Source organism: Sceloporus undulatus, chromosome 1 (genome assembly GCF_019175285.1).
Source record: "Sceloporus undulatus isolate JIND9_A2432 ecotype Alabama chromosome 1, SceUnd_v1.1, whole genome shotgun sequence".
Lineage (NCBI taxonomy): Eukaryota > Metazoa > Chordata > Lepidosauria > Squamata > Phrynosomatidae > Sceloporus > Sceloporus undulatus.
In genome coordinates this window covers 284,152,192-284,164,668 of record NC_056522.1, presented here as the reverse complement: position 1 = coordinate 284,164,668, position 12,477 = coordinate 284,152,192, and the positions used below count along the sequence as shown (strand labels likewise).

The 12,477-nt window shown below is 44.4% G+C and overlaps 1 protein-coding gene across 2 annotated transcripts in view; it reads left to right on the top strand.

The window, feature by feature from the left end:
• Positions 1-6,066, top strand: part of DEPDC7 (DEP domain containing 7) — a 33,218-nt gene extending 27,152 nt beyond the window's left edge. The window contains exons 6-9 of one of the 2 annotated variants that reach the window (XM_042446543.1): positions 2,894-3,036; positions 3,565-3,690; positions 3,793-3,871; positions 5,591-6,066. In XM_042446543.1, coding sequence (XP_042302477.1) covers positions 2,894-3,036; positions 3,565-3,690; positions 3,793-3,871; positions 5,591-5,811 — 569 coding nt within the window. In that variant the 3' untranslated portion in view covers positions 5,812-6,066. The remainder of the gene's footprint in view (positions 1-2,893; positions 3,037-3,564; positions 3,691-3,792; positions 3,872-5,590) is intronic. The other variant, XM_042446544.1, reaches the window with a different exon arrangement.
• The last annotated feature ends 6,411 nt before the right edge of the window (positions 6,067-12,477 follow it).

The following is a 12,477-nucleotide window of genomic DNA, read 5'->3' as shown; positions in this document are numbered from 1 at the left end:
TGGTGGGCTTGCCATCCGTGGATTGGAGCATCTGCAGATGGCCTTACACATTTCTCCTCAATGGCAGTGTGTGCGTGTAGCCGTGAAACACGGTCACCTGCATGTTGCACTGCAGTTGAATATACTGGAACTGGAGGTCCTGAGATATTTGGCATCCATGGGGGGGGGGGAGGCATCTGGAACAGAACCCTTGCAGATATGAAGGGATGACTTTATATTGTAGCCATTTGAAGCCCTCGGGATGCCTCCTGACTCTCCAACCCCCCCAAAAAGTTTTGTTTTGTTTGTTTTGTTTCCAAACTATCCAGAATGCCAAGAAAGCCACCTGAAAATATGGTGGCTTGGCTTTTGCTGGCCCCGCAATTCCAGAGTCTTGAAAATACCAAAATATTTGCCAAAAATTATTTTATATCTTCTAGATTTTTAATTATCTTTTTTAAAAATTGTAAGCTGCCTCAGAGTCCCGAATTGGGGAAAAGCTGGGATAGAAATAAAGATGATGATGAGGAGGAAACTGAAAGTGACATGACCTCCTTTCCATTTCGTCAGAGAGGATCTCTGGAGCTTGCAAACTTTGGGGGGGGGGATTTGTTTTGATTGTGAGTTCCTCCATGGAAGGACTGGATGGCTCTTGTGGTCTCCTCCACCTCTATGATTCTGTGCTAGGGGATAGTGGTACAGGGATAAAATTGCCCCTTGCCTTTCATGTGCTAGCCCCCTAACCCGCCAATAATCCCATCTTCACCAGCACTTTCTATATCTGATATATAGCCAGGCTGCTATAAATTAGAGCACTAAATTGAAGCCAAAGTAGTGCAGTTAACTACTGGTACACAAAGGCCCCATTCCCACTGTCCTATAACGCGGATCAGGACGCAAATCATGGGTGCATCATTTCCATTTGAGCGCGCATTCGACCCGCATTGCTCCGATATCGTTCCCATTGGAATTCGAATCTGAATTGAATTATCCTGAAAAACCCAAATTATAGGTCGATAAACCGGTTTAAAAAAACAGTGGCTTTTTAGCAAGTTTTCCTGTGCCTCCCTAGTCTGATTCGGGGCAAATGAATGGAAACGAAAGGGTATCTGATTCGGGAACCTGGAGATGAGAGGAGCAGCACTCAAGGGGCTGGCCTGGGGGTGTCACCCTCTTTGTTCTCTTTCTGCATCGCCAGCGCCATTTTCTTCCATTCGCATAGCCTTTCCCCCTGTGGATTGGGAAGCAGGCTAAGGCGATCGTGCTACATCGAGTTCCAAACGCAATAAACACAATACTCCCCCTGCAACCTTTTAGGACAAATAGAGGCTCCCTTCTCCCTTTTCCAGAGGGGAAAAGAGCCTAAGCGACTGATTGGCTGTGACGTCAAGTGCTTAAATGCTTGATTGACAGCTGATTTTTAAAAAAGAGGTTCCGGAAGGGCAATGCGAACAGGGAGCAAAATAACCCGCTTCAAATTACCACAGGGATAATACCAATGGGAATGAAAACAGATAAAAAAAACCCGGATATGTTTGCACCCATTCTTAATGGGAACAATGGGTCAGATTCAAGTCAGAATCCGAGTCAGAATCACAGTGAAATAAGCCGCTTTTTTTGCCCAGTGGGAATGGGGCCTAACGTAGTGAATTCACTAAGATGGCTAGCAAGATTCAAACTAATGCAGATAGTGAGCCATCCAAATACTTTCTTTATTGACCAAGACAAGGAAGAGCAGCAGAGCCATTTGTTGCCTCTTATTGTATCCTCAGGCAACCTCAAGAATGTAACGCCATCCTGAAGAAGACAAAAGGCTATCTAGTCTGGCAGCCTGTTTCCATGCCACATGTCTATGTGAAATCAGGACAAGCTGTTCGTGCTCGTAGTTTCTACCAAATAGTATTAAGACCTGTACTAATACTGATAGTACATATCCATCATTACTAGCAGCAACTGCTAGCCCTTCCCTCTCTGAATTTCTTGTTGTGCACCTTCAAGTCATTTCCAGTTTATGGCTACCCTATTACAAAGGTTTCTTGGCAAGATTTATTCAGAAGGAGTTTTCCATTGCCATCCTCTGAGGCAATAAGAGTATGTGACTTGCCTTGGGTCAGCAAGTGGGTTTCAGTCTCCAAACTGAGATACAAATATTGGTCTCCAGAATCCAGTGTTACCTTCAAACCATTGCATCTCAAACCACAACATTGTGCAAATTTCTCCCCCCCCCCCTTAAAGCCATTCAGGTTGGTGGCCACCACTACATCTTGTCGTAGGTTTGTAGCAAAAGCCCTCATTGATCAAGTCTCTGTCTGAAAAAGTACTTCCTTTTCCACTGGTTTGACACTTTTGTTTTCATCCTTTCCATTAAGGAGCCAAAGAAGCAGTATTCTAATCCTAGGAGGCATGAAATATCTTATCCTAAACTGATCCCAATCTTCATATAAGATGCTCAGTGGAGGTTGGATCTATGCCACCACTGTTTTTCCTTTAGTACAAGATGTACAGGGCAAAAATTTTATATATCAAATATAAATTCATTCTAAATAAGTAACCACCACAGAAGAAAAGTCTATTCATCTTTATAGTAAAAGAAGAAGAAGTGGGAGTCTGTGTATGATCTGTTCAAAAGAGAGGAGTGGAAAGGCTGCCTTCAGTAGCCATCTAGTTCAGATTTCTAGATGACTAGCTACATTCATCAGCAAGCAGCAACTATTTTCTTGTAATCAATTTATGGAGTGAAAACTTTTCTTTTAAAATGTACATTCTGGAGCTTAACGGTAACAGTGTGTTTTACTACCCAACTTTACAAGTTTGTGGTGGTGTAATAGTTGGTATTTCAGCAGAAAAGCAATGTAACGTTTGTGTTCCTCATAAACTGCATCATATATTTTTTGTCTTATTTTGCTTCTTCCAGTTAATGGAAAGACTGATCAAGCTCTGGAAGCAATTCAGCTCTACTTGAAGTTACTAGATAGTTCAACAAGAGAGGAATTCAGGAGGCTTCTTTATTTCATGGCTGTTATAGCTCAGAATTCTGAGCTTAAACTGCAAACAGAGGCAAGTACGATCACTTGACGAGGGGAAGAGGCATTGAATGCTTCTTGGCTATGGGAGGGGCTTTCGGTGCCAAGTGGGCAGATTTCTAATGCTGCTTTTAGTGACATGGATGCCATCACCTCATGGCGCCTTCCTTTATCTCTTGTTAATGGTGGGGTGGGAAACCATGCCATGATTTCTTGAGCTCTCCTGAAGAAGAGCAAGGCTGAAGGCGGGGGGGGGGGCACAGTGTGCATTTCTCATGCATACTAGAGTGACTCTTATACTATCAAAGATTAGGTTGGAAGGGAACCTTATTGTTCTTTTGCAAATGTTCCCCGAAAATGAAATCAATTTGCCTTACTTAATGTTTAGAAGCACTTAAATCCAAATGACATCTGTGGCTTACTGTGGTCTTAAAAATCAAATTGTTAACTGACAACTAGATAACATCTGTGTTTGAAAATGAAGGGTGTATGTTGAGTAGATGCAGTGAATGAACTGGGAATCCCAGTGCTAACTTTTTTATTCGCTGCCTTCCTTTTGTAGAGTGACAACCGGATGGTTGTGAAAAGAACTTTCTCTAGAGCTATAGTTGACAATAGAAATTTATCTAAAGGAAAAACAGACCTTCTGATTTTGTTTTTGGTAGACTACCAAAAAGATGTCTTAAAGGTATGTACCTGAAAATCTCCCCTCTCCCTCAGCTTGTTGTTCAGTAATTATTAAGCTGCAGTTGACTGAAATCAATTATTGACATGTTTTTCTTCATTCCAGATTCCAGGAACACTGCACAAAATGGTTAGTGATAAGCTTGTAGCCATACAGGAAGGGAAAGATTCCAGCCTCAATACAGGTAACCATTATTTACAGTCTCTCATTAATTTTGGGAATCAGCTGATGCTTTATATTGGCCCACTTTGGGCATAATCCACTGAGGATATGAAACATATAAATGATCCATAAATAAATTTCACGTATATTTTGACTGTTAAATATCTTCAATGTTTATACAGACACAAACTTAGCGTAAGAGGATAAATGGAATTAACCAATAATACAGTGGTGCCTCGGGTTACGAAAGTAATTCGTTCCGCGGCCGCTTTCGTAACCCGAAAAGCCTTCGTAAGCCGAATTGCCATAGGCGCTAATGGGGAAAAGCCGCGATTCCGTGCGAAAAAGCCGAAAAAAGCACCAAAAGTTTTTTCGTAACCCGAAAAAACATTCGTAACCCGAAACAATAATTCCCTATGGGATTTTTTCGTATCCCGAAAATTTCATAACCTGGGTATTTCGTATCCCGAGGTACCACTGTACATATAACTATGGTGCTAATGAAATTTCAGTAGTACAGAGGTTTGGTTGGTGATGCATTGGGTCCATCAAACATGATTCTGTTAATTAATAAAATATACAGTGGTGCCCCGGGATACGAATTGATCGCATTACGAAATTTCCAGGATACGAAAAAGTTACATTGGAAAAAACTGTTCCGGGTTACGATATTTTTTTCGGGTTACGATATTTTTTTTCGGCGCGAAATTCAAACCGCAAAGCGCGGCTAGCGGCTTTCCAGCGCTAACGGAAAGCCTTTTCGGGTTGCGAAATTACTCGGGTTACGAACGGAGCAGCGGAACGAATTAATTTCGTAACCCGAGGGACTACTGTATAGAGGAGTATATTTTATTAAATATATATGTTGTTTCCAACTTACAGCAACCCTAACGCAAACCTTGGCAAGTTTCCTCAGAGAGGGTTTGGCATTGCTATCCTTGGACAGTATGCTGTGCAGGCTACATAACTCCCTTGTGCATATTTGGGGGCTCTGGTGCCCTCCCTCATTTGCTACTGATACTGTCTCCAGAACTACACCATCAGAAATTGGCAGCAGTAAATGCCCACTTTTCCATATTCCATTCCAGAAGGGGATGGTCTGTCTACTCTCCTGCTCCATGGTGCACCATACGCTGTAGAGAATTGCAGCAGTTTAATGCCAGTGGCAGGAACAATGGCAGGCCATAATTATGAACTGAAGATCACCTTGTTCTGGACTTGGAATCAGATTTTTGAGTTGGTCAAAGATATACCATAAGCTGGAAAACCCCGATCTTGATGTGTCTTCAGTCATGAAGCCAATAGGCTGGACCTTAGGCAAGATAAATCGCCTTTGGCCATAATCTTTCAGTAGTAGTAATGGCCCTTCCCTTTTGTGGGTTACCACACAGGTTGTGAACATGTGAATGCAGTGTGAACAATGTGAAGTCAAAGGCTTTCACAGCTGGCATTAATAGTTTTTTGTGGGTTTTTCAGGCTATGTGGCCATGTTCTAGAAGAGTTTTTTCCTGACGTTTTGCCAGCATCTGTGGCTGGCAGCTTCAGAGAATGGTGGCATGGAAATGAGTGGGGTATATATACACTGTGTGACTTTTGGTTAGAAAGAAGTGATTTGCATGTTAATCTGTGTGTTGGTCTGTGCTGAATGGCAAGGCAGTGTGAGCACTTAGGAAAAGTTCTGTAGAAATAATAAGAATTACTACTAGGCTTCTGTGAATTATTTTTCATGTGTTTACTTTAGGATATACTTTCTGCCAACGGCTTAATGAAAGCGAGTATCACAACAGTGCAAAGAAGGCTACGAGAAAGGAACTTGTCTCTCTGCTAAAAACAATTGATGAGGATTCTAATCTCTCTGCCAAAGAACGAAAGAAGTTGCTGGATCAGTTCTATGCTAGTAATCCTGCTATCTTTTTGCAGTATTTTGGTGAGAGAGATACTGATGATACTGTGTCGTTTTAGCCTTGTTAGGCATGATCAGTGCTCAAGGCTTTGGAAACATGTACTTTGTATCTTTTAGGGTTGTTTTTTTTTTGTATTGTGCTTAAATAAACTTGTTTTGTAAATATGGGTGGAATCCACCTGAAATTAAAATGAATTAAACTGCTGATAATCTAATTGAAAAAATGCACTTAATTTATTTAAAAGAAGAACTAGGGTGAGAATTGTAGGTCTAATATCTATAATTGTTTCACAGTTCTGTTGAAACACTAATGTAAACTTCTGATAATGAAACTTAAGTGGTGAAGATAAACATTCTCCCTCAGATCTCTTTTTAGTGCTAGTGTTTGGACTACAACAATTAATTGATTTGTCTTTGTTAGACAACTCCAGGTTGACCTTGAGCTAACAGAATACTACAGTCCCTTGACATTTGTGTAACTACTGCAGTTTCTATCTAAATTTATATTCATACAACCACATCTTCATATGAAGACTCAAGCAGTGGTTGCCTATCCACTTATTAACATGGTGGAGTTTAGAAAATGAACTAGGTTTACATGCTGAACAGTCTGCTTGCTAAACAAAGTGTGATACTTGTTGCTCTTGGACAGGGGTGGGCCACTGCGGAAGGCTAGGGGATGCATTAGCCCCCAGCAGACCTTCGAAGGCATACCTACTATTGCGGGGTTTTTTACCTCTAGGTAGTGTAGGGCATTTTCACTGAGTTTTGGGGTTCAAACAAAGGGCTCTCCTGGACCTCAATTAGTCAAAATGTGGAAATAATTCCCCACCTCAGTGAACATTTTGGGGTTTTTTATGCCCTCCTGTATTTCAGCCTTCTGTTCAGGAGGAATTCCCAAATGTCCTTCATTTTGAGCAGGACTAAGAAACATGAATTTATATTTGTATTAGTTTTTTTCTGCTTTTATTTTGTAATGTCATACATTTTTCTCGAATGTCCTACATTTTGTGGTGCCCTGTCCTCCTTTGCAGTTATGACATCTGGTCACCTTGCCCCTAGGGGTCCCAACTGTGGTGGAAATGCCCCTCCACACACTCCTAGAGTATATTTGGGCATTCTGCAGTGAAACCCCAAAAAATTGACCCCTGGGGGCTACAAAACCTCCCTTGCAGAACGGCATGTGACCATGGGCCACACTTTGTCTGCTCCACTTCTAGGACATTTCTGGTTCAGATGAACCTTGGGTACACATCTATCATCTTTATTGTTTATATGGAATCCTAACATACAATAACACTTACATTAGGATTCAGGGGCATTTTTTAAAAAAAACCATTTTACTTTTGCTAATTGAACTAGATGATGTGGACTAAGAAGTGGCTAAGTGCCCACTCAAAAGGTAAGCAATCCATAGAGGCCAGGATTGTGTAAACTGCCTTACAAAACTCTTACCAAGGTGCTTTCGGGATTTTTGTGGGCAGCCACCATCTCCATCAGAATCACTAATAAACTTGTGTTAATGGCGTATCTGTTTACAGATATAAAACTGCAGGTGATGGTGATCTGGAAAGAACAGTTTTAAAACATAAGTCTGGTCATGGTCTAGGGAACATCCACATAAATCTGTAGGAGAAATCTACTGGACTGTGGCATAGCAGGCTTCAGTGTACCTTCTATGACTAAGAAAGTGTACTTATAAATCACCATTGGTGCTCTACAACTACTTCTGACCTTACATGGACACAAGAATTTGCATCTGTTCAGGAAGACTGATGATTAGTAGATGTTATTGTGTTGAACTACGGGAGATTAAGACCAATAACATTCTTAAATAGGTCAAACATGAGTAAAAGTTTCCAGTGTGTCCTACTGAAAATATTGTTACAGTGTTTTTTCTACTTCATACTTAATTCATTAACTCTAAAGTTCAAATATTTATTTAATAGTCAGAAGGCAACTGACTTCAAAATGTATCATTGAGGTAATAAGAATGCAGAATGCAGCTTGGATATCTTTAATCTGCATTCTTGTTCTTATGATGAGGTAGATTTAAGGTATCCATGCTAATAGACCTGTTTTTGATGTAAATGGTTTAGCCTGGTACTCAGAATTCCAAATTCAAATGGGTCATGTAAAATACTTTTTATATGTGAATGCCAAATGAACTTCTAAAGAGCAACGACAAAAAGAAATAGAACAATACTAGTATCAGTTAGGCTACTAGGAGGAAGGAACATCAACAATCTAAGATGTGCAGATGACACTATAATACCAGAAACATCATGGACTTAGAAAAAGTACTAAGGAAAGTTAAAGAAGAAAGTCCAAAGGTAAAATTACTGCTAAACAAAGAAAACAAAAATAATGACCATGGAGAGTCTACATAAATTCAACTTAGACGGTAAGGAAATGGAAATAGTGAAAAAATTCCCATACCTCAGATCAAATATTGATCAGAGGGGAGATTGTAGTCAAGAAATCAGGAGACTAGGAATGGAAAGGGCAGCTTTGAAAGAACTAGATAAGATCCTAAAGTGCAAAGATAGGCAATTGAACACTATAATTAGAATCATTTAATCCATTGTATGTCCCATCACCATGTACAGATGTGAGAGCTAGACAGTGAAGAAGGCAGACATGAAGAAAATCCACTCATTTGAAATGTGCTAGAGAAGATTGCTGAGGACACAATGGAGAGCCAAAAAGACAGACAGATGGGTTTTAGAACAGATCGGGCCTGAATTACCCCTGGGAGCCAGTATGACAAAACTGAGGCTGTCATACTTTGGTCACATCATGAGAAGGCATGACTCATTAGACGGGACAATAAAGCTTGGGAAGATAGAAGGCAGTAGAAAAAGCTAGACTCAATGAGGAAAGTCACAGGGTTGAGTCTGTGGGTCCTGAGCAGAGCAGTGGAGGATAGGGGGTCTTGGAGATGTCTTGTCCACAGGATCGCCATGAGCTGGGATCGACTCAAGGGCAGTTAACCACCACCGTAACCATGGCAGGTAAGTGGAATCATATTACTATAACTGCATAGCATGAAAGGGCCCCAAATGTGGATGCAGAAGATCCCAGCTAAGCACTCATTTCAGTTGCTTTGAGCAAGTCAGTCTCCCAGCCACTGTTCTCATTTTGAGATAGCTTTTCTGTTTCTGCTGTTGAGAGCAGAGGCAGAAATACAATGAAAAGGGTAGGGACAGGTTGCTACATCATCATCAGAGCAGGTCCAACATGTTTCAGGAAACTTTATTTAAAACTAACAAAATATACACTTCTAAAAGGAAACAACCAGGTCAGGTGAGCCTTGCATAGCTAAATAAAAACATGTTTAACCTAAAGATCGCCTGAAAGCTCCTTCCAGAATTAATCCAGGGAAAACTTTTTACTTTCTTCAGCTTCCACCTAGGATTTTCATTTTGGTAGCCAAATTTAACAATCTATGCTTTTTCAACATGCTGAGGGGAGCAAGTAAGGCAGATTTATCTGGTTTCCCTTTTTCTATGTTTTGCTGTTAACAAATGCTCAGTAAGGGATTCTAGAGGCTGCTGTTGTCTCCTTTGCCTGATGTAAGCAGGTATACATATGTACATATATTTCTTCTTCGTGGTCTCTGCGAATCATACAAATGGGTTGTACTGCGCCTGCGCAGTGCCTTCGGAAACTTCTGGAATCACTAGGCAAAGTACACTTTGCAACATGTTGAAACTTTTTGGCGGTAACTCCGCCCATCCCCTATAAAACCTCTGTTCCCGCTCTTTTCCCCAGTTCCTTCTTTCCGCCGCGTTAGCTGCCATTAGGAACTTCGCTCTTGATCTCAGTAGGAATCACTGGAAATTTTTGACCTCGGACCATTTTTTTTACTCTTCTTCTGCCCTACCCTTGGACTGAATTTGGCTTAGACTCGGACTGTTAGACCTCGCGCTTTCTTATCCCTCAGCTTGCTTGCCTCGCTCGTTGCAGAACCGGACCGTCTGACTTCGCTCTCCGGATCATGCCATCTGTGCCTTTCAAAAAGTGCTCCGTGTGTGGGGGTAAGATTCCTGGCCAGGATCCCCATTCGTCCTGCCTCTTCTGCCTGGGAGAGACAGACATCCCAGCGTCTTGTGCCTTGTGCAAGTCCCTAACCCCTCAGGCGAGGAAAAATCGGGAGACCAGGTTGAAGGCCGCGATATACACTAAGGTCTTCACTTCGGGGGCAATGTAATCTGTGGGGGCTTCTTCTTCCACCGCGACCCCTCTGCCGACCCTCGCTGAGGCTCCAACTCAGCAGCCATCGGATGATCCATCGGCTCTCACTGTCACTCTGGACCCTTTGGAGCAGGTCCCGTCGGAAGAAGTCCCTTGACCCTCGAAGAAGGACAAAAAACATAAAAAGGGCTCCAGAGAGGGTCGTGACACCGACAAGGACTCGAGCTCCCATAAGGGTTCTGCCTCGAGATCCTCTGTCCCGAAGGCACCCACTTCTTCCACTTCGAAGTCGGGTTCCACTTCGAGGCCCTCGACCAGCAAGACCCTGACGCCTTCGGGCTTGGGCAAGTCACCAACTAAGGCGGGGACCCCTGCGACTTCTAAAAGACCCCGCACCTCCTCTTTGGAAGCAGACCACTCTGCGTCGAAGCAACATCATTCGGATGACCGGGACCCCCCGGTAACTCATCAGAGGGAGGTACCCCAGGACCGCTCGGACCGTGACCAGGGGTGCGCTGAGACCGACCGTAGGTCGCCGGATGTCGATGATCAACCATCAGATCCTCGATTGGCATCTAGGTCGGCTAGGAGCTTGGTCTCCAGGGCTCCTCAAACTGACGACAGCCGCTCCGATCGCCGCTTCGATTCGCCGCTAAGATCCTGGCCTACGCTCCCGGACCCTGTGTCCCCCACTAGCTCCAGAGAGGACCGTCGTTCCCTCACTCCAATGCCGACTCGCACGCGCCGTGTGGCTTCTCCATCGCCATCTCGGGAGCGACAGCCGGAATACTATTATGATACCGAGACGGACAGATATTACAGACTAGTCCCTCGGGATGATGTTGACTTCCTCTTTGAACCTTGGGACCGGAGACCCAGACCAAGAGCGGTTTCCAGACCCTCCAGGGCATCGACGTTCTCACCCCGTCGGGTAGAAGCCGCCACCGATCCGGACGTCGTGGACCTCGAATCGGACGAGGAGACATCTTCCCGGGCTCATTGTCGTCCAAGAGGTGACTCGCTGTCCTCCCGGGACGATGACTATCAATCTACCAGCCAAGACTTCGCCCAGCCTGGTGCAGTCTCGCCATCTGATGACGTCCGGACCTTTGCAGAGCATGTCATCAAAATGACCAATGCCCTCGACATCAAGACCTCCCAGACTGAGGAGGAGGCATCGGACCCGATTGAAAGACGAGTCCATGGCAAGTTGCCAACTCCACCGGCAATTCCTCTCCTTCCCTCTCTGGAGAAGTTGGCCAGGCGTTCCTGGGAGGCCCCATCATCGACATCATCCAACAACAGGAAGGTGGAGTCTCTTTACAGAATCTCGCCAACCACTCCGTCATGGCTGTTTGGACATCCCAAACAGAACTCGGCCATCGTAGAGGGCTCCCAGCGTGCGTCGACCCCCAAGGCCTCTCTGATGCCCTCGGACAGGGAAGCCAAGAAGATTGACGCCCTAGCCAAAAAGGCCTACTTCTCCTTGGCTCTGGGCATGAGGGTAGCCAACTACAACGCATGCATGGGTGTGTATATACAGTGGCTAATGGAGAAGATCTCCCCTCTCGTGCCAGACCTACCTGATGACTCCCAGGCAATCCTCTCGGAAGTCCGCGATGAGGCCCATTCAATCGGAAGCTGGCTCATCACCTCGGCCAGACATGCTACCGACTGTTCTGCGAAATCCATGGCGGCTGCCATAGCACTCCGCAGGCATGCTTGGCTAAGGTCTTCGGACCTAAACCAGAACGCCCGCACGACCATCGAGGACATGCCCTTCGATGAAGAAGGCCTCTTCCATCGCGAGACTGATGAAAGGCTCAACTTCAAGTATAGGATGAGGACCGTGGCAAAAAAGCACGGTATGTCATCCTCCCCCCAGTCATCTTCCCGCAAGCGCTTTACTGCTGTTCGCCAGTGGTATGGCCAGGGCCAGAGACCCTACCAGCAAGACCGGCCATTCCAGCGTCAGGACCAGTACAGGCAGCACTTTCCGTCCCAATCTTCTTCCTCTTCGGGACGCAGGTCGGGACACAAATATAAGAAGAACTACAGGAGGCAAGATTCGGATCAGAATAAGAAAAGAACCTGAGGAGACGCAGCGTACTCCGTCGCTCCCTCTGTCCCGTCCTTCCTTGACAGACTGAGGCCTTTTTCCACCACTTGGGCCTCGATTACTACCAATTCTTGGACCCTCACCATCATCTGTAGGGGTTATGCCCTTGAATTCAAAGAGCTCCCACCAACTGGAGCTGTCCTGTCCACATCCCCCTCAGACACCCTTCTCGACGAAGTACGCACCCTTCTGGCCAAAGGCGCCATCTCCCCTGTCGACCCCATCGACATCCCTAGATGTTTTTTCTCCCGTTATTTCACGGTCCCCAAGCCTGATGGAGGAATCAGGCCTATATTGGACCTTAGGGAATTGAACACTTACCTGTCTTATCGCCACTTCCGGATGTTAACGCTTGCTTTTATTTTGCCTCTGTTGCAGCAAGACCTGTGGTTTGCAACGATCGACCTAA